Genomic DNA, 20,588 nt, shown 5'->3' with positions numbered 1-20,588 from the left:
CTTAATGGTATAAGACAACAAATTCTGTATTTCATTAAACAAGCCAACCCAGACTCAGTTCCTAAAGTTCATGATATTCGAGCAGTGGCTACTTCTATTAATTATTTTCATAATATGGACTTTTCAGAGTTATCAAAATATACGGGTTGGAAATCACCTCTAGTGTTTAATCGCCACTATTTAAAATCACTCAAGCCCTGAAATATTCTACTATAGCAGTGGGAAGTGTCATCTCCCCACATTAAATAATTATATCCTTTCCTTTTCCCCGCCCGCCTACCTCATTTGCTTCTCTGCTTATTCTCCTGGTCGTTTATGCCTCACTGCCTAGCTCTTCATATTGATATATTTGTATTTGATGATGGAAAACTGTAATCTGATTAGCCATAATTGTTTCGTTTGATGGGTACTGGACAGTTTTTGTTGGCTCCACGTACCCCGGATAATTGCGTGTGTTATTTTCATTAGTCTTGTCTCTTACATGTTTAAGCCTAAGTTTACATATATAGTTTTAAGGTTGTATTTCTTGTTCTGTGCACATTTCATGTTTCACTACTTTTAAGTAATTTTAAGATTTTTGAGGGTTTTTCCCCATCAAACCGGGACCTCCAGTGTTTTGTAGTGTTAAGTTTATTGGTGTGCCTTAAAATTAAGTTGCCTTACTTTTAAGTATTCTTGCTTCATGGAAGAGATTCCTTAATTAAAGTTATTTTCGTTACAATTTTGCCTTTTCTTCAGGTTACCCCCCTTGTTTTCCAGTAGTAGCAGTCTTGGCATGATTCTCTATCACTATTTCACCAGCTGACACGGGACTGAACTCAGAAAAGGGATTTTGACAGAGGAAAAATCTATTTCTGAGGAAGGTCCCGTGTCACCCGGTGACCCTCCCTGTCTAGTCTAGTACTCCCTCCCCTTCTTGCACATGCCAAGTCTGGGGTTAGTGCTAGCATGGAATGAAGTAGGTGGCGCTGGTGTCGCCGTCCTGGCGGGTGTTAGGTGTGGGAGCTGTAACGGCTCACCGCTCTTTTACGGGGGTTTTGATAAGGAGAGATCTTTCGAGTATATTTCCGTGGTAGTGGTATTTCACTCACCCTTCATTATACCGACGTCTTCTAAAGACGTTCGACTGGGGGTAGTAACCCCAGCTTTCCTGAAAGCTCTTTTTCTCTGGTATATCTAGCATTGTTATACCTAGAAATTCGTGCTGTAATGGAATTTCACCGGGTGACACGGGACCTTCCTCAGAAATAGATTTTTCCTCTGTCAAAATCCCTTAAGTACGGAATGCTGTAGGTCTAGACAGCCGTAACCCAGTGACTATCTGTATAAATTCTTGTTTTGTTACCTGTTCCTTATTGTCAAGCCCTAAAGGGTATCTGGACACTAAAGAAAATGATTGGTAACCAATGACTATACTTTGGACCAAAAAATGTTCTGGGTCGTAGGGAGGTATTTATTAGGAACTAAGCCACTTCATCACCAGTCAATTTCTTTTGTAAGCTCCTTTGAGAGCAAACAGTGGCTACACTATTAAAAAACAGGTTTGATGTAGTAAAAACCTATTTTTGGTAGCCGCTATAAGTCGGGAAACCCACCCACTTTCCTTGACAAAAAGGCATGGGACTGGGGTGAATTTTTATATTAGACAGACCTGGCGTGTCATGAGGAAGATAGCTGACATACACCCTGTTGTCACATCTGTGCGAATAGGATGAAGGAAAAAGCCAGGGTATTCATTTTTGGACAGGAGATAGAGCCCTCCTGTCTTGAGTCCTTTATATTCTATCACTGCGCCAACTAGCACTACTCTGGTCAAGACCAACTATAAGAGAAGTCTTTGTAATTGGTTGGTCTGTCTTATGGAGCCCTGGGGGGACTGAGATTGTAACTCCTTTGAGAACTAACAGCGCCTACCAAAAATAGGTTTTTCTTACGTCAAGACCTGTTTTTTAGTGAGTTATTTCTAGCTTAGGTAAATGTTCATGAAATTTCATGTGTAGACGAGAATGACTTAGGACTTCTAGGATGTCTACAAACTTAGCATTTATGGGCTGTAGGATTTAGAACTGTTGGGAAAACTTTCTGAAAGTGGATGATGATGGCAGAATATGAAAAGCATTAAGATTGGGCAGGGGGAGGCCAACATAATAACTTAAAAGTATATAGAGATGGTCTGAGTGTCAGCTAAATGATGGAAATGTTCAAAAGACTTTAAAACCTTTTCTATATACTACAAGGTCATGGTACATATGATGCTGAACGTATCAGTACTGTATGACTATAATCCCATTAAGGTAACATAAAGTTGAGCAACAAATATAAAATACAAAAGCTAGCAAAATTTGTGGTCCAGATTGTTTCTTTTGGCCTTTAAGAAATTCAGTCCATCACATTGGCAGCTTATTTAATTGTGTTTGTCCTGTGAGATGATCAGAATTCTTTGTGTGTAGCCAACTTTTTCCATACTTTGAGGAGAGATACAATGTGGCTACCAGTTGCAGATAACTGTGATATTTAGTATAGCAAAACTGTTTGATATGGTTTCATATGCTGGAAAATTTGTCTTTCAGATGCCATCAGCCAGCTGTGATATTTATTGATGAAATTGATTCACTTCTTACCCAGCGATCGGACACTGAACATGAGAGCTCACGTCGTATCAAGACAGAATTCCTTGTTCAATTGGTTAGTAAGTTTGATAATCAAGTGTAAATCAGGTAATTTCAGTTATCTTTTTTACGGTTTTTATGCCATCTTGGTTTGTATGAGATATTTACCTATAAGGATAGGAAGAGTGAATAAAAGTATCAAGTGTTGGGAGGATGAAATTAGGGGATACTGAGGAGGGTTATATGAACTGCAGTTACAGGATGAAAGAAATGATTATTTAGTGGTGTTCTGGGTAGTCAAGGTCAAGTTTGTGAAAGATGAGCTATTTTGATATATATATATATATATATATATATATATATATATATATATATATATATATATATATATATATATATAATAAGCCAATTCTGAGGCTTATACTTTATTTTAGTCTCCGTTTCAAGAACAGAGGTTGGTATCTCGCTTTCCCCAAGATATTGTATGACAGCTTGAGCCGACATCATAAGTTATTCCTTTCCCTAACTAAATTCTAAGGACTACTGGAATGAGATACTAGGTACAAAACTAAACCTTTATTGACAAAAAAATAATGAAAATAACTTCAAAAAAAATTACGAAGAATGAAATCGAATGATTCAACATAACTATGAAAATCTTCTAAAGGAATAAGGACCAGATCATAGTCACCCAATTATTTAATGAAATACAGAAATAATTCATCTGTCATTCAAATCATAAAAATGTCAATGAATACATTCAGGTCAATTCATCATTAAATGTCACACCACTCCCTTCCTTGAAGAGGAATGTTAAGGAGGGAGGAAGGAATACCTGTAAAAGAACAAGCGTTATATTAAAAACCAGAAAATGTAAAAAATGCAGAAACACGAGATTTCAATGCCACAGGGGTAACGTCTGTGCCCATAGTTCTGAAAGAAAAGTTTAAAATGTTTTTGAGCGGTACTCACTTCACCATTGTCCTCTGGAGACACAGTTTCAGCCTGGGTGTTTTTTCCTGACACCCCGAGCACACAATCATGTCACTACAATGTGAATCTCATTGTCTCACTCATTCTATGAAGAACACGCATTATATGGGATTTGTCAATGCACATATGAACATACTCTCGTGACATCGTTCGAGGTCAAAGTACGGTAAGACACGCCTCTTGCAATGTGGGGCGTCACGAGGTACCTGGTCACACACGTACTCACGCACTCCACTTGAATGCTTTTTTCAAATCCGGATTTATAACCGGTTCACCTTCTAGAATGTTCTAAGCTGAAATCGCATTTTCCCTCCTCGTGTCTTGTCACCAAGGAGCTTCTGCGACTGCTTGTGGTATGCGAATGATTCAGCATTTTCTTACACGCTGTGTATAGTCAAATGGTCCCTCGAACAGCTGAGCCATCTTTCAAAGGTCACCTTCTTGACCAGTTACAGTAGCTTGGTCCACGCACACTAGGTGACCTCATTTAGCTAATTGTCTGATTGAAAGATCTAGATGCAAAACTTATATATATCTCATAACAGATATTATAGCACAATCAGTTTTTTTAAGAAATGCATCACTTGAGACGATTTCACTCCTAGTACTGCCTCACGCTGAATGACCTGCGACTGCGCACGCCAACGGTGATCCGACCAAGATGAAAGGCTTGCGACTGCACCAGTCCAAGCTGAATGTATTCCTACGTTTCCCAGCGATCTGACCAAGATGAGTGGCTTGTAACTGCACAAGCCCATGTTGAATGTGGCGCTCGCGAATCCTTTTCGCCCACCCAACGTCTCCCCAAAACCGGCAACATGTAGACATCCTGCCCGACATCTCTCAAAGCCCTGGATCGTCTCACCAAAGTGCAGGAGTAACGTTGACAGCTTTCCCATATGTTGAGGATGGTGAAGCTATTCCAACAACTCCGTTGCAAGGAAGTGGTGTTTTTCGTAAGTCTGTCATATCGACAGTCATATCAAAAAGTAACTCGTCTATTCCCTATGCCATATTATTACTGAACCAGTAAGACTATTAGTGCAAAGGTCATATGTTCTCAATGTGAAACAATTCCAAGTTGCTACCCGGAATTCCACAGTCAACCCACTATCATGTACACTAACTCTAAGGAACTATTCATAAAAAAATTCTACCCAATAAAAAAATTACTCGAGAACCCTATCCATATACTGAATTCCCGAAAAGCAATCCTAAACATCTGAAATGTATCATGTCTCATAAAAAAAAAAACAAAGTTCTACTCTGGTTAGCGAATATTGCTCAATACCCGAGTAATTCTCAGGACAATAGCAATTGACATATTGGCAATCGCTCCTACGATCCTTGAAAAGTAAATTGTATTTTTCCTAACTATACAAACCTGAGGTCCTTTACATTACATTTTTATGCCTGCCTCATGCCACCCCTCAATCTGAACCTGGGCCGTAAGGCCAACTGGAATGTTTACTTCCAGGCAGGCGGGTATTCCCGCCTGCCTGACTGTAGTTACTGCCTAACCACCTTGTTCAAGAGTTTAACAGCTGTGTCCAGCTTCGCTGTAAGTAATTCCTAATGTAAAGGACCTCAAGTTTGTATAGTTAGGAAAAAATACAATTTACTTTTTTAAAAATTGTGATTTTATGTGACTGGGTTTGTATCACAAGGAGCAAGGTTAATTATGATGAATGGGTTTCTTACAAGAATCCAACACAAGCTTCTCTTACTAAATAAAAACTTTATTGCTCTCCCCAGTTGCCCTGAATTCCATACATCCTCGGCTCCTTCCACATTGCCCCTCCATTAGTTCTATTGTACATTATTACGACCCTTGTGAGGGCCGTGGTGCAAGTTCTTAAAGCACCAGTAAAGAGAGGGCAGTAATACAGTGTCCAATAAATAAAGGTCAATGGTGACGAAAACACGAGAGAAAACTTAACAATATTTATTACACAAAGCAAGAAAATAAACAACAGTCAGCCTTGTGACCACAGGACAAAATATGCAGTCCTTAAATAAATCCAGTAGGATTACCTAACCTCTAAAACTAAATCCCTAAGACAGTAGAAAAAATAGCACATAAACAGTATCAAATAAGGGCCCAAATAACATACCTATAACTAAATAAGGTTAGGAAGGAAGGAGGAAACATACAGAAAGAAAACACTTAAATTCCTACCTAATATTATAAATTCCTACCTAATATTATAAAACTAAACTTTAACATTAATAATAATAATAGTAATAATAATAATAATGAGGCCTATAAGACAAAAAAAAACACCAACACCCTAGGATAGGGGCAAATAAATTGTTCTCTATATGAGACAACTTCAAAAACACCAAAACTAAGGAATAGCTCCTCACAGTTTATAGGGGGAACAAAGGGTTACACCCACACTTATTGGCGTCTAATGGTGCTAGGCTGAGGGTCATAGCACCGGGGAACTCTGACACGGTCTCACAGCAAGCAACCAGGGACGGCGTCACTCAACAGGTCACAGCTATCGGAGGGAGTTCTGGAGCACAGGTAGCAACAGGGGTATACTACTAGTAGTGACACCCTGAAATAAATACCAGAAGGACAATACCTGTTCACAGACTCCCTACGTTCCTCCTCGGGCCACAATGCCCCCACAACTGCCGCACTGGCGAAGACGTCCTGGAGGATGCAGAGGCGCCCTTCCTGCGTCCACTCGGCCGGGAATAATTCCTGTGCGTCGTCCTGAGCCGTAGGGAAGTCCACACTCGCACAAACACTAGCCTAGGGTAGGCTACAATAGCTCAGAAAGCCGTGGGTGGCACAGGAACTGAGCCCACAGCACAAAAAGGTAATCCAGATGATCCAATAAGCAGTTTAAATGTGTGGGAGGCATGCAAGTCCGGCCCGTACTGACTAGAGGAGGAATCATACCCTCCGAAGAAAACTTTTGTCTCCAAGGACGACCACCGTAAAAACACGAGACGAAACTGCCAGTCAACACTCCAGAGTCCATGGCAGCTCTCACCAACATCAAAAGGAAACAATAGAGGGAGTTAGGAGTAAACTTTTTAAACACTCCAATGCCGGGGAGGAGGCCACCAAATGTCTTTAGCAACACAGCCTTGTCACAAGCAAAACCAAACTTAACCTTAAATAAATCAACAATTAAAGAAAATCTCAAGGCTGAGACTAAAATAAAATTAATGACAATTACTTAATACCTGATATACATCTTTTCCCTTTACTTTCAAATTTCTCCTTCCATGTATCTTCGTAGTCTTTTGCACACACCCTGCAACCTTTCTTGTTTTCCTTATTTTATGATCACTTTACTCTTACCTTGTCATCATCTGTTATACTGTATTAATTCCAAATCAGCCACTTTCATTCATCTTGCATCCATACTAACATATTGCTCTGTCTATATGATTCCTATTAACCCTTATTATTTTACTCTTGTTTATATTTACTCTTATATGAACACTTTCAACTTATTTGCTAGTTTTTAAAGTTTTCCTTCATATCCCCAGTCTACTATAACTTTTGGAGACATCAACCAGTAAGCATCATTTTAAAAACTTTAAAGTGCTTTTGTCTTCTACATCATACATACTTAACAACTGTTGCATTGCCTCAGTCAGTTCTGTCTTAATTTTGTTCTAGATCCACTTATACCACCTACAGGTTGTTCATTTAATTTCAAACTTCTAACATAACTGTTTCTCAAATAAGACGTGATCCACACTATTCTTCCCCTGTCAACAGTTCACAATCCTGCCTTGAACTTTCCATAGTATACTAAATATTATTGTGCCTTATAATTCTCACGATCATTTATACCAAATTTAACTTTACACAGTGGAACAATTATACCTCTCATCCATGGCTTAGGAACCTTTCCTTTATCCAAACATGCCTCACATACACGGTCAGCCATTCTGCCACGCGATTACCACCATAATCCCACCGGTACCTGACATCTTGTGATTCTTCAGCCTTATAATTGCCCGCCATGCTTCTTCAGCATTCATTCCCACAAACATTCTTGTGTCCTCCAGCTCTGCCTCTCATCTGTCTTCTACATTAACAAATCTTCTAGTTACTCACTTCATTGACCTAGGATGTCATTAATTTCAAATATTATGTCTCTAGTTACATATTTTATTTTTATTTTAACGTTTCTCTTTACATTCACTTTCCTGTAGGACTGCATTTGTTCTCCCAAAAGTTCTTGCCACCTTCTTCCCTGTATAGTTATTACTTGCTTCTATTTTCTCTCACTTTCTTCTCAGCTATCCATCTCTGTATGCATACAGTATATACATATACTTGAAACAGCTACATGGTTTGATTGGCAATATTCTCACCTATCAAGCAAGAGAACATGGTTTGAATTTTTTTTACCAATATACTACAATATGGAGTTGGTAGGTAGCTGACTGAGGTGTTCACCACTTTGAGGTGAAGGCTGTAACCTCATCCCAAAAGACTTGGTGAGAACCATAAGGATAAAGCCTTCTGGAGCCACTTCATATGAAAGGTATATGGTGAAAAAATATTACATTGCAAATTTGAATTTTATAGGTTCCATTTAAATTGTATGCAAGTGTATAGTAATTTATTTACATCATTTTTTTCCCTATATGATTTTTGTATAATTCAGTGTAGAGCTTGAGCAAGGCGCCCAAACTGTCCTGTAACGAAACACAAGCTTTCACAGCATTTATTAAATTATAGGATGGAGCCACATCAGGAAATGAAGAAAGATTGCTTCTTGTTGGTGCTACTAATCGTCCCCAGGAGCTAGATGAAGCTGCTCGAAGAAGACTTGTCAAAAGACTTTATATCCCACTTCCAGAGGAAATGGTAAGCATTATTTATTGGTTTTCCTAAACTTGAAACAAGATGTCCGTATTCAGTGTACTTCTAGCACTTATTATTTCAATTTTCAGATGAATAACCTTTGATCTAGATTATGAGTAAGAGAATCATCATATTGGGTAGTAATCTAATCTCATGATTTTCTCCTCAGGGTTAAAGCAAGTACAGCAGGTATCTACCTTTTACCTACCCATTTTTTTCTCCTCTGTCCATTAACTTGACAGGAAATAAGACATTTGCTCAGTTATCCAGATATTTTTTCATATTTATCCCATTTTTTGCATGCCCAGTTCGATACCTGCAGGTTTGATGGCCAATCCACAAAAGCTTTGAGTTGTGATACCTTTGCACTTCATATCAAATAAGGGAGCTTTTTGGGATCTGATGCCAGCTTTTTGTTGATTCCTGGGCAATAAAAATTTGGCTGTAGAAATGGGAGAGCAGTAAATGGCTTTTTATATTGCTCCCTTCTCCTTCACCAATTTCATTCCTTGTATAGCATTTCATCTCTAATTTTTAAGGGGATGAGGTCCTGTTGGAGGAGTTTGAGGTCATTAAGATGAGGCCTCATCTCCACTTTCCATTGAAAGGTCTGCTGAGATGTATAGAGATGTATTCCTTGTCTCTTTTGTAAACTGCTGACTATCCTGTTGGAGTCTTTTAGGAGTGGTAAATGCCTAAGAAGGAACTCTTGAAGATCTTAGTTGTCCTCTCCCAAGAAAAGTGGGTCACTGTGACTGCCCTGAATATCCTCTAGGTAAACCTCTTTCCAACCAGTTATCAAAGTTTCACAAACTGGCTCCAACCTGTTATCAAAGCCCCACAAATTCTGCCAGTCATAAGTCTTCCATCAGCAGACACTACTAAGTTAGAGAACTTACAGGAATGCATATTATTTCTTCCATAGGCCAGTGTTGAATTTGGGCCAGAAAATCAGTATTCATCCTGAATAACCCAAAGTAGGATTTGCGTATGGACAAAACAATCCTCATGCCTTTGAGAGGGTCTTTGACTGCCATTCATCTTGGATAGGAGATTTTGGAGGGCAATTTGTAACATTGTAAAATCTTAACCCTTAAACGCCGAGCCTCTATTTACAAAAGTGTCTGCCGTATGCCGGCGGGGTTTGAAAGTTAGCGCCGAAGTGTAAAGAAAGTTATTAAAAAAATCACAGCATGCTTAGTTTTTAAGATTAAGAGTTCATTTTTGGTTCCTTTTTTTCTCATTGCCTGAAGTTTAGTATGCAATCATCAGAAATGAAAAAAATATCATTATCATATATAAATATTGGAATATATGACAGCACAAAAAAAATTTCATATATAATTGTATATAAATCGTGCTGTGAGCAAAACGGTTAAAGCTAATGATTTTTTTTTTTTCGTTGTATTATACACTAAATTGCGATGATTTTGGTATATAACAAATTGTAAAATGATAAAAGCAACACAGAGAAAATATTATCACAAAATGATGCATGAATTCGTAACGAGCGGACATAAAAAAAAGTTTTTTAAAAAATTCACCATAAATTGAAATATTGTGCTAGAGACTTCTCATTTGTTGCAAAATTAAGGTAAATTGAATATTACTAGAATGTGAGAGTTTTAGCTTACAATTGCAGTTTTAGACCATTTCGGCCGAGTTAAAGTTGACCGAAGGTCGAATTTTTTTTATTTATCGTGATTTATATGAAAATATTTCAAAACTGATAAAAGCTACAACCATGAGTTATTTTTTGTTGTATTTTACATGAAATTGCACATATTTTCATATATAAAACTTTATGTAACGGCTAATAGAAAACGGTGTAAAATTACAACAAAGTGATTAAAGTAATTCTGAGATTTTCAGCAGAGTTAGCGCGCGGGGATGTAAGGAAAATTTTTTTTCAAACATATTGTACTAGAGACTTCTCGTTTGTTGCAAAATGAAGGTAAATGATTGAATATTACTAGAATGTAAGAGTTTTAGCTTACAATTACATTTTTTGACCATTTCAGTCGAGTCAAAGTTGACCGAAGGTTGAAATTTTGGCAGTTATCGTGATTTATATGAAATTATGTCAAAATTGATAAAAGCTACAACCATGAGTTATTTTTTGTTGTATTCTACTTGAAATTGCACACATTTTCATATATAAAACTTTATGTGACGGCTAATAGAAAATGGTGCAAAAATTACGACAAAGTGACTAAAGAATTTCTGAGATTTTCAGCAGAGTTAGCTGATGCTTTCTTTTGGGATAAGAAAGAAATTCGCGCATGCGCAGCTGGGTCACGCTTGTAAACAAAACAACAGCGTGATCCGTGAACTCCCAGCATCCCTCAAGGTTCGCGCAAACGAGGCCTATAAGTACTTTACCGCGAATATTTAAAAAACTTTTTGTAGTCGACGTATTTTACGTCCACTCGGCACCCGACAGACAACTTTTGTCGACGTAAAATACGTCCAGTCGGCGTTAAAGTGTTAACCTCCAGTCAGGGTGAGAGAGACCATAAGGGTTAATACTGGCCTGTTTAATCTTTATTTGACCCCATGACTGCAACTTGCCTGGCATCAAACAAAAATGTCTAGCATGGCCTCAGCAAATGTTGGGTCAAAAATTAAAGGAGTGTCATCTGACTTGGATGATGTAATTCTGAGATGTGGTAGTACCAAGGGGGGAAAGCCTTGATCAGTGGTAGGTTGCCAACCTTAGGAATAGGAGCTTCTCTGGTCTCAGAGGGGTTGAAATGAGCCATTTCCTTTGCTCCACCTCCTAAAACATGTATCTATCATGTATAGGGTAGCTTGGATAGAATTGATGCTCAATTTTAGACTAGATGACTTTAACCTTTCTGGAAAGCACTCTTAGAATCTTAAAAAAATTCACCCTATTACTCACTAGTGTTGAGTCTTACCCTAAAGAGTCACTCTTTAGGGTACGACTCAACATTGCTGAGTAAATGAATAGATTGTGCCCTTGGATTGGCTTGGGCCTTTAAAAAGTGAGATGAGTTGCTTGGGATCCATGATGCTCGTAACTCAATTATTTCAGGTTAGAACAGATTGGGTCTGTAGAGGTGCATGGCACAGTAAAATGTATGATGACCAAAATTGCTTTGGATCATTCATGATTGAGTGGCCCAAGATCCTTAGAACATGTGTTCAGTAAACATTTGTGGTTTGGGTCTACTGGAGAAGAGTGTCTCATTACAGTAATTGCAGAGGTAAGCTTGGCCCTTGCTGATTTACTAATGAGCTGTGTGGTTCCTCAGAGGATAGCTCCTTGGATTGTGTGAAAGGCTTATGTGAGCAGCAATGTTCAACTTGCATGAGTTAGTTGGACACTCTCTTAACTAATGAGCAGCTGAGGTCTTCAGAAACTGAGTTACTTAGATTAAATGATTGACTTGGGTTAGTAGCACTTGATTAACTGGTACAAAGTAGGTTGTCTCTAATAAAGATGAGCAGATTTTAGCATAGATTTTAGTATAGGATTGGCTCATATGTATTGAGGGATCAGTGGAAAAATAAGGAATGTTTTCTTTGAAATTAGAGTAAATAAGCTTTATACTATGCAAAGAGCACAGGTCTGCTTTCACTTGAGCTTGTAATATTTACATTGGTTGGTCTGCTGTAGAAGATCACTATTATTTTTGCTCTTTTCTCTGTTCTGATTATAAGAAAGCCTTGCTCAATTATACAGAATCCAAATTTATCTCAATTAAATGCTCCTAGTGTTGCTACATTAACTCCATAGAGTAAAAATATGATTCTTCACATGGTCTATGAAGGAAATCATGATTGGGAACTGTGTCTGCAAGGCACATTGTTGGTGAGCAGAGGAATTTCTCCTTGATGTCTCTCCCTGGATATGATCCTTCTATTAACTCGCAGAGTCCAGACATGAAGAAAAGGTTAGGTTAGGCTAACAAAAATAATGACTTGTTCAAATATTATCAGTGGCAATAATTTACAGCAGTAAGACTTCCACTGTTAAATCAACTTGAGGCATGTAAAAATCTCAGCATGGGATTTCACAGAAGCTTTTTGGGTTGCCTAGCATTGGAAATGATTTTGATGAGGTAATTACCAAATAGCTCGGATTAATACTATATTTACACAATAACAAGTATTACTTTTCTCCTCAAAATATTCATATGTGAGATATATGTATGTGATAAACTGTACCATGACCTACCATAATGTCTTATTTCCTGCAGAAGAGTGGTTTGGCAAATAACTACAACCAATATACTGTAATGCAGTGTATGTCATTCAAGCATATGAAATGTAAAATAAGAATTATAGTAGATATGTTAACACTATAAGTAGGTAGATTCAGGTCAGTAAATTGTAATTAACCTTACCCATATAGTGTAGGCAGCAGCATTTGAGTTTAGCAGAAAACCAAACTGACATTCAATATGTTAAGGTGACTTGCCTGCTTATTTCATGGTCCTGTTATAATGAAGAAAGTTGACATCACTGGAAAAACATAACCTGATGAGATTCTCCTTGGAAGATCTCATTTACATTCCTCCAGTACCAATAGACCCAAAAACAGGTTTTGATGCAGGAAAAACCTATTTTTGGTAGCCACTGTGAGTCCTCAAAGGAGTTACACCTCAGGGTTCCCCCAGGGCTCTATAAGACAGACCAACCAATTTCAAAGAATCCTCTTATAGTTGGTCTCAGCCAGAATAGTGCTTGTTGGCACAGAATAGAATATAAACGACTCAGGACAAGAGGACTCTTATCTCCCATCCATAATGACTGACTTGGTTTTCTCTTCGTCCTACTTGCTTAGATGTGACAACAGTGCGTATGTCAGCCATCTTCCTCATTACACGCCAGGTCTGTGCAAGATAAATGTTCACCCAGTCTCATGCCTTTTCATCAAGGAAAGTGGGTGGGTTTGAGAACTCACAGCAGCTACCAAAAATAGGTTTTTCCTACGTCAAAACCAGTTTTTTTGTAGCATAGCTGCTGTTCGTCCTCAAGAAGCTTACAAAAGAAATGAACAGGTGATGAAGTGGCTTAGCTCATAGTAAAGAAATCCTGACAACCCAGATAAATTTTTTGTCCAGAATATAGTCGCAGGATATCAACCGTTTTCTTTTTTGTGGATACCCATTAGGGTTTGGCAATAAAGAATAGGAAACAATGCACAAACCTGTATATGCATTATTCTTTGTGGTTCTAAGGTGACTTGCCTAATTATGTTGGATCTGGCTGCAGGGTCATTGCACCTTCCCTGGCAATGTCTCAGCATGACCACTCTCATGGTAATAGTGTACAGTATCAGGAATTTTTAATCCAAGGTAAAGTCACAAGTGATCAACAATTTTCTTTACTCCAGATACCTGTGAGAGTTTGGCAATAAAGAAGAGGAAACACACAGACTTACATACTGTATGTATTATCCTGTGTGTTCTACAGTAACTTACTTGATTATGTTGAGTCTGGCTGCAGGATAATTGCACCTTCCCTTGTTCAGGAATACTGTACTGCCTCTAATAACTACACCATACACTCGGAGACTTCTTCAAAAGAAACATTTCTGAAGAAGTTTAATGATGTACTCACCTTTTGGATGTTATGTGACTTAGGAAAGGAGTGAGGGTCTGCCTTTTTAATGAGGGACACTAAAATAGTTCTCTGCCCTATTAGAGAGAGTGGTTTGTTTGTGCTAGGGTGTAGGAAAAATAGGACCATCTGGAATGTTTGATGTGACATGTAGGTAAACTTTGCATGCTTAAACTGTGCATAATGTTTTATCTGAAGTACTGAGTTCCCTTATCAGAAAAGGAGAATTTCCCTTTAAAAGGTCCTCATTCTTGGCCAGGAATGATAGGCCAAGAGACAACAGTAAGTGACATCTAGGTGTATGAGTGATGAAACTTTGTCCCGGTCTAAGAGAGCCCAGTACAGTAATCCAAACTCCTGATGCCTAAGTGGTCAAGTATACTGCAATGCCTTTTGGAGCATGTAATTTGTAGTTGCATTGGCCCCACTGAATTGAGGCAATGACAGGAGTCTGAGAACCTTATCTTGTTCAGGGACCAGGTAATGGGAAGCCTTGCACTATCTGGCCTTGTAGTGCAAAAGACTGGAGAAGAGAATTAATTTCTATATTAGAATCACTGCCAAAACCATATATTTGGAACAAACCTGGGTCTTAACTTATGGATAATTCTTCTAGCGCCAGCTGGAAAACCGGTAAAAGGAAAATAGACAAGGAATTGGTGGTAACAAGGTATGCTGATAGGCCTAGATGGCAACTGTCAACTTCCTTTGCTTATGAGTCGAAGAGATGACACTTCAGTTGTCTTCTTTACCGCCCTTGCAGGAAGACGTGCTAGGCTTGTTTCTCAGAAGTCGGTGTTTTTCTTCTTTGCCTGTGTTTTGTGTTTGCTTGTGCTTTCGGGCAATTCTGTGTTTTTGTGTGCTTTGTGCTTCTGTGTTTGATCGTGCAACCCCAAGAATCGTCTCAACTTCCAGTTTCAGCCAGTCCTTCCAAGCACCAAAGGAAGTGCCCTGGCATTGATGGTTATCCTTGCTCCCGTTTTTTTGGCGTCGGTTGAGACTGATCCCCACACTGTGTACATCTGTGAAGACAAGCATGTATGTGCAGTCAGTTCAGTCCAATCAGCCATTCAGGTTCGCTCCTCAGCATCTCATCATCTGTCACATTCTTGCTCTCCTAGGGGAAATCATGTTTGCACAGCCACAGACATGACAGCACAGATGTACGGCCGTATATCGACACATGGCCATCGCACGGGGAGGTGTGGAAGTTGTCTCAGAATGGCTTGTCTGGGAATGGACCATCGACCTCGCTCATGTGAAGGTTTGGGAAGAGAACGGGATGGTTTACGGCCATGCCACGTTGAAGCACTGATTCCCATCTGACCACCGTCTCATTCAGTTCTGTTGAGTGAAGAGCTTTGATAGAACCACTGTGGACTTCTAGAAAGGCAAAACCCACGTGCGAGTGCATCAACAGCACGTCTGTGCAATACCTTTCGATCACATACGTGTTTTAGCTTAATCATGCCGTTACCATAGTGACAGCCAACTGATGTTACCATACCATCTACATACAAGCGAGTGGGATTGTTCTGCCAACTTTTTTGTCCTTTTCATAACGCCTACAACCGAACGATTGAATTCGTTCTATCAGACCCATACAGCCGTCAGTGCAGGAATTGACAGTCTTTTTATTGTGTTCAGTCAGAAACTTTGACATTTTCAAGTAGGAAGAAATCCGTTTCATTGTTCACATTCGAACATTGACTCTTGATTGTTTCTACACTAACATTAACCTTCAACTCCCTGAGCCAAGGTAGTTACACTTCAGCATGGATGTCTTCAGACTCCTGTTCATTATCGACTGCAGGTTGGTTTCGTTTACAGTGAAGTTCTGTAGAACCACACTGACTATGCTTCCGAAAAAGATTCAATCGATTCTGATTGTGCAAGGTTTTTTCCTTGTGCGATCAGAATTATTTTCTATCTCCGTAGATCTACGGATCAGGCCTACTCCTTGTTACAACAGCCTCAGTGTTCTCTTCTGCAGTACTCTTCTTAGTACAAGGATGAAGCCTAATTCTTGAAGATGGAAAGGGGGGTCATGGTCTTTAACAAGCCTCCCCATTCCTTCCCATCCTCTCTCAGAGAGGTGAGAGAACTTAGCCTAATGGTGAGACGACAACTGATCCCTTGGGGTGTTGTACACACTTCCCCTCCAGAGATACTCTGTGCCTACAAGGGAGCAGGTTGGGTTAGGTTTGGTTGGGTACTTAGCCTAGCCTAACTAGTTCTAGCCTAACCTACCAATCCTGCACTTCAGTATCCTAGGACTTCTTGTTTCATGGCATCAACCAGAAGGTAGTTACCCATTCTTCAAGGGTCTAGGTTGGGTAAAGCTATGTTGGGTACTAACCCAACCTAGCCTAGCCTGAACTGAACCTAGCCTAGCCTGACCTAATCTGCACCTCAGTGACCTGGATCTTCTTAGATTTCCAAGCCTCAGGATCCAAGGATAGGCATTCTGTAGTGTTGTTAAGGAATGATACCGTGGTAGTTCCTTAGTTAACAATAGGGGGGCGCCTAGTGTCCTGTCATCTCCTCGGTTGATGGTGCGGGTGCACTCAGCTCAGCGGTCAACCAGACACATTCCATTGATGGTGCGGATGCATGGGTTTGCAGTATCACACTCAGCACAGCGATCAACCAGACATATTCCAGGATGATGGATGTATGACAGACAAGTTCGGCCAGTAGGGTCAGTGTTAGCGGCAATCGGTCTTGATACCTCGACGTTTCAAAGAATTGTTCGATATAGGAACACGGTCAATTAGTCCTTCTATCTCAACACTACGAAGATGTTACTTTTCGTCTCTGTCTCTACAGACCATGAGAATAACAGCCATCGATCAGACCACATTGAAAATACTGTTTCTCGTCTGATCAGCGAAGTTAGCAATGATTGGGTCAGGTCAGTACTTGGATAGGTGGTCCCCTGGAGCACCGGATTCTGTTGACGTCTAGGAGATGTCCCTCTCATCCATGGTTAGAAATGTTGGGGCTAGTCAGTATTTGGGTAAGTGACCTCCTAGAAACTTCAGATGCAGGCGCATAGGAGACGTCTCTCGCGTCCATGATTCAAGTCTTGGGCTTACAACTTCCCGCCGTTTTGCCTGATTCATCAGGAGATCAACAACACCTCCAAACTAAGTTACAACAACTTGTTTTTGGTTCTTACTCAGGAAGTGGTGTCTAGGAGCTCCATTTCTTTTGACTTGATGTAGTTACACTCTTCCTGTGAGGAGTGGGAGATGTAAGCAGTAGCTGCTGCTGCAATTACCAGTTGATCCACAACCTGAGGAGAGAATATTATGTGGTTCTTAAGACAGTTTCCGGACCCCTTCATCAGTGGGCAATAGATCACTCAGTGGACCTCTCTGCCAGGTGTATCCCAGGCAGGAGGAATGTAGTGGCGGACAATCTTAGTCATTGAAGTCAGGTCATAGGGACAGAGTGGTCTATGCACCAGGACATAGCAAACAGGCTCTTTCATCTGTTGGGAAGGCCCTCAATAGACCTGTTTGCAACAAGATCCAACAAAAAACCAGAGGTCTTCTGTTCCGTGGTGCCAGATCCCGTTGCAATGGCAGAGGAAGGATGCCTTGAAACACCCTTAGGACAGTCTGGAGGCTTATGCCTTCCCTCCATTTTGCCTAATCCATCAGCATCTGAACAGGGTAATGGCCTCTCAGAATCTCAGAATGACCCTAGTTGCTTCCATGTGGCCTCTCGCAGAATGGTTCTCTGATCTCCTAACCCTAATTTCAGAAGTTCCAAGAGAGATTCCTCCATGCACAACCTTGTGTCAACCCCATTTCCAGAACTACCACCTCTCTGTAGGGTCCCTATCTCTTCATGGCTGGAGACTATCCAGTATCTCCTCCGAGCAAGAGGCCTTTCCCTCAGGGCAGCATCGGAGATGTCTGGCTATCTCAGAAGATCTTCCTCAGCCATGTACCAGGGCAAGTGGGCTGTTTACTATGGTTGGTGTCGTTGGAACTCCTGTTCAGCAAATAGCAGACTTCCTTATTTTTCTTTGCAGAGGGAAACAACTTTCTTTGTATTCCATCAAGGGTTACAGAGCTGCCTTGAGTGCAGTTCTACGTACGAGGAATGTCAATATTTCTTCCTCGGGGGAAATCTCTATGCTTTTCAAGAGCTTTGAGCAGTCTTGTCCTCCAAAAGAACTAGACCACCAAGTTGGGACCTGACTTTGGTACTGGGCAGCCTCACCTGTGCTCTGTTTGAGCCTTTATGTCATGCGTCAGACTATCAAGATGGTTTTCCTGTTGGCCCTGGCCTCTTTGAAACGAGTTGGTGAACTCCATGGCCTATCCTTTGATGTCAAACATACGAGGGGTTGGATGTCCGTAGCCTTCGAACATGTCCTGGAATTAGTGGCTAAGACTCAAAACCCCTGTTATCATGATGACAGATTTAAATGCTTTTCCGTTCCATCTCTTAACGACTTTGTTGACAATGATCCAGACGAATTGCTCATTTGCTCTGTGAGAGCACCTCGCTGCTATCGGAAAAGGACTCGCCATCTCAGACCTGGGTGCCAAAGACTTTTCCTCAGCACTGGCCGGAACAAGAAAGAAGTGTCCAAGAATACGATCTCTTTTCGGCATTGTGAAACTATCAGACAAGCTTATGGTTCGCCTTCATGCCCCAGTCCCAACACAGTGCATGCAAAAGCACATGATGTTAAGAGGGCTAGGCCCTTCTTTGGCATTCAAAAGAACTTGCCGGTTCAAAGGATTCTGAAGGTTGGCACTTGACTTCGTCAGACCACCTTCACTCCCTTCTATCCACATGTCCTTGGACACTGTTTCCTTGGGCCCAGTGGTGGCTGCTCAACAGGTTGTGTAACTCATCTAGTGCTCCTAGCAGGACAGTTTGTATCTTACCTAAGATGTTGGTATGAAAGTGAGAATGAATTAGATGATTGGCCTCTTTCCTTTTCCTTTCTCCTCTTCTCTACCCAGCGGGCAATGCGAAATCATTCCATCATATGCTGGATCAGGTTTGATACAGGTGAGACTGCAGCCTTTTTGTTTGAGTTTTGCTTATTCATACATGAATATTAAAACTTTTGCGAGGCAAGTTATTGGTGGCTATGAAGGTTTGTTATCTACAGATATAGTTCTTTAACATCCTTCTACATTGTTGCATCACATTGTATGAAGGCCCAGAAGTCTGGCTATTAATAATCACTTATTTATCATGTCAGAGGCTTTGGTTCCCTTCCATAGGCTTCTATAAGCTAGAAAGAGTTACCAGGTGTGCTGAACCTCCAGTTGGTTCCAGACTTTCTTTCGCCCTCCAAAAGTGAGTCTGTCTTATAAGTTAAGACCCAGGTTTGTCCTGCATATGAACAAATGACAAATTTTTAATAAATTTGTATTTTTCATAGCTGACAAACCTGCGGTCTCAACTTATAGGGCCGGCCTCTAGCCACCCCTCAATCAAGTTGCTTGGTGTGGAAGAAACTGAAGTGTCATCTCTTCGACTCGTAAGCAAAGGAGGTTGACAGTTGCCACCTAGGCCTATCAGCCTACCTCGTTGCCACCAATTCCTTGTTTTCTTTATACTGTACTGGTTTTCCAGCTGGTGCTAAAAGAATTATCCATAAGTTAAGACTGCAATACAAATTGATTAAAAAAGTGTCATTTTTTTGCACAAGACACCCTAGCAATGTTAGGCAAATAATCTTCGTGGTAAACTAGATTTAAAAAATCCACACGTGAAGGTCACGGCTCAGAAAGGAGGATGCTTGGACAACTTCCCTCCTTCTGTCTGGGATAGAACAGTGGATGGTAATAGAATCTGTTCTTTTGCCTGTTGTTGAAGAAATAAGGAACCAATGACTGTTTGGCTAGTTCAGAGCCACTAGGTAAGCAGTTCAGTTGAAAGCTAGTCGATTGTTCAAAGCCTTCGAAATATGGGACAATCGAGGAAAAAGGTGTATTGTTCTCCATTTGTTCAAGTCTTGTAGAAATGCATCTCTTGCTATTGCTGAAATGTCCAAGTTTAGAGAGACATATACTGGAAGCTGATGGTTCCCACTTGTGAGCCCAGACTCTTGATATAAGACATTGCAGTCATATTGTCTCGGACCAAAAAAATATGGGTCCCTTTTGGAGGCTTCAATTTTCTGAGATGGAAAGATAGCCAACAAACCAGGAAGCTGATATGACACTCCCTCAGAACAGGTGACCATCTTCTTGCTACCTGACAACCCTCCAAATGGCCTCCCCAACCTGTCAAGGAGGCATCCATATCTGTTATCACTTGTATGGATGGTGGAGAGAGACAGGTTGATCTGTTTGCCAGAGATCCCTTCCAGGTCTACGGATGAAGTATCGTCCCAGTCTCAGGTGAAGGCAATCACAACTCTCAAGATTAGATGTACCACAGACACAAATTGTAACAGGCCCAGACATTGTTCAAACTGTCGTTTGGAAAAGCTGGGCTGTGCGAGGAATCTTCTTAGGTCCTTCCTTATTCTGGTTTGAGTGCTGTTGGGAAGAGACAGCTGGATG

The 20,588-nt window shown here is 40.4% G+C and overlaps 1 protein-coding gene across 2 annotated transcripts in view; it reads left to right on the top strand.

The window, feature by feature from the left end:
* LOC136853967 (fidgetin-like protein 1) overlaps positions 1-20,588 on the top strand; it is a 133,518-nt gene that overhangs the window by 92,942 nt on the left and 19,988 nt on the right. For both annotated transcript variants that reach the window (XM_067129884.1, XM_067129885.1), the window contains exons 12-13: positions 2,571-2,685; positions 8,323-8,451. In XM_067129884.1, coding sequence (XP_066985985.1) covers positions 2,571-2,685; positions 8,323-8,451 — 244 coding nt within the window. The remainder of the gene's footprint in view (positions 1-2,570; positions 2,686-8,322; positions 8,452-20,588) is intronic.

The sequence above is a fragment of the Macrobrachium rosenbergii genome, chromosome 28 (genome assembly GCF_040412425.1).
Source record: "Macrobrachium rosenbergii isolate ZJJX-2024 chromosome 28, ASM4041242v1, whole genome shotgun sequence".
In the NCBI taxonomy this organism is placed as follows: Eukaryota; Metazoa; Arthropoda; class Malacostraca; order Decapoda; family Palaemonidae; genus Macrobrachium; species Macrobrachium rosenbergii.
This window is presented reverse-complemented; position numbering and strand designations above follow the sequence as displayed.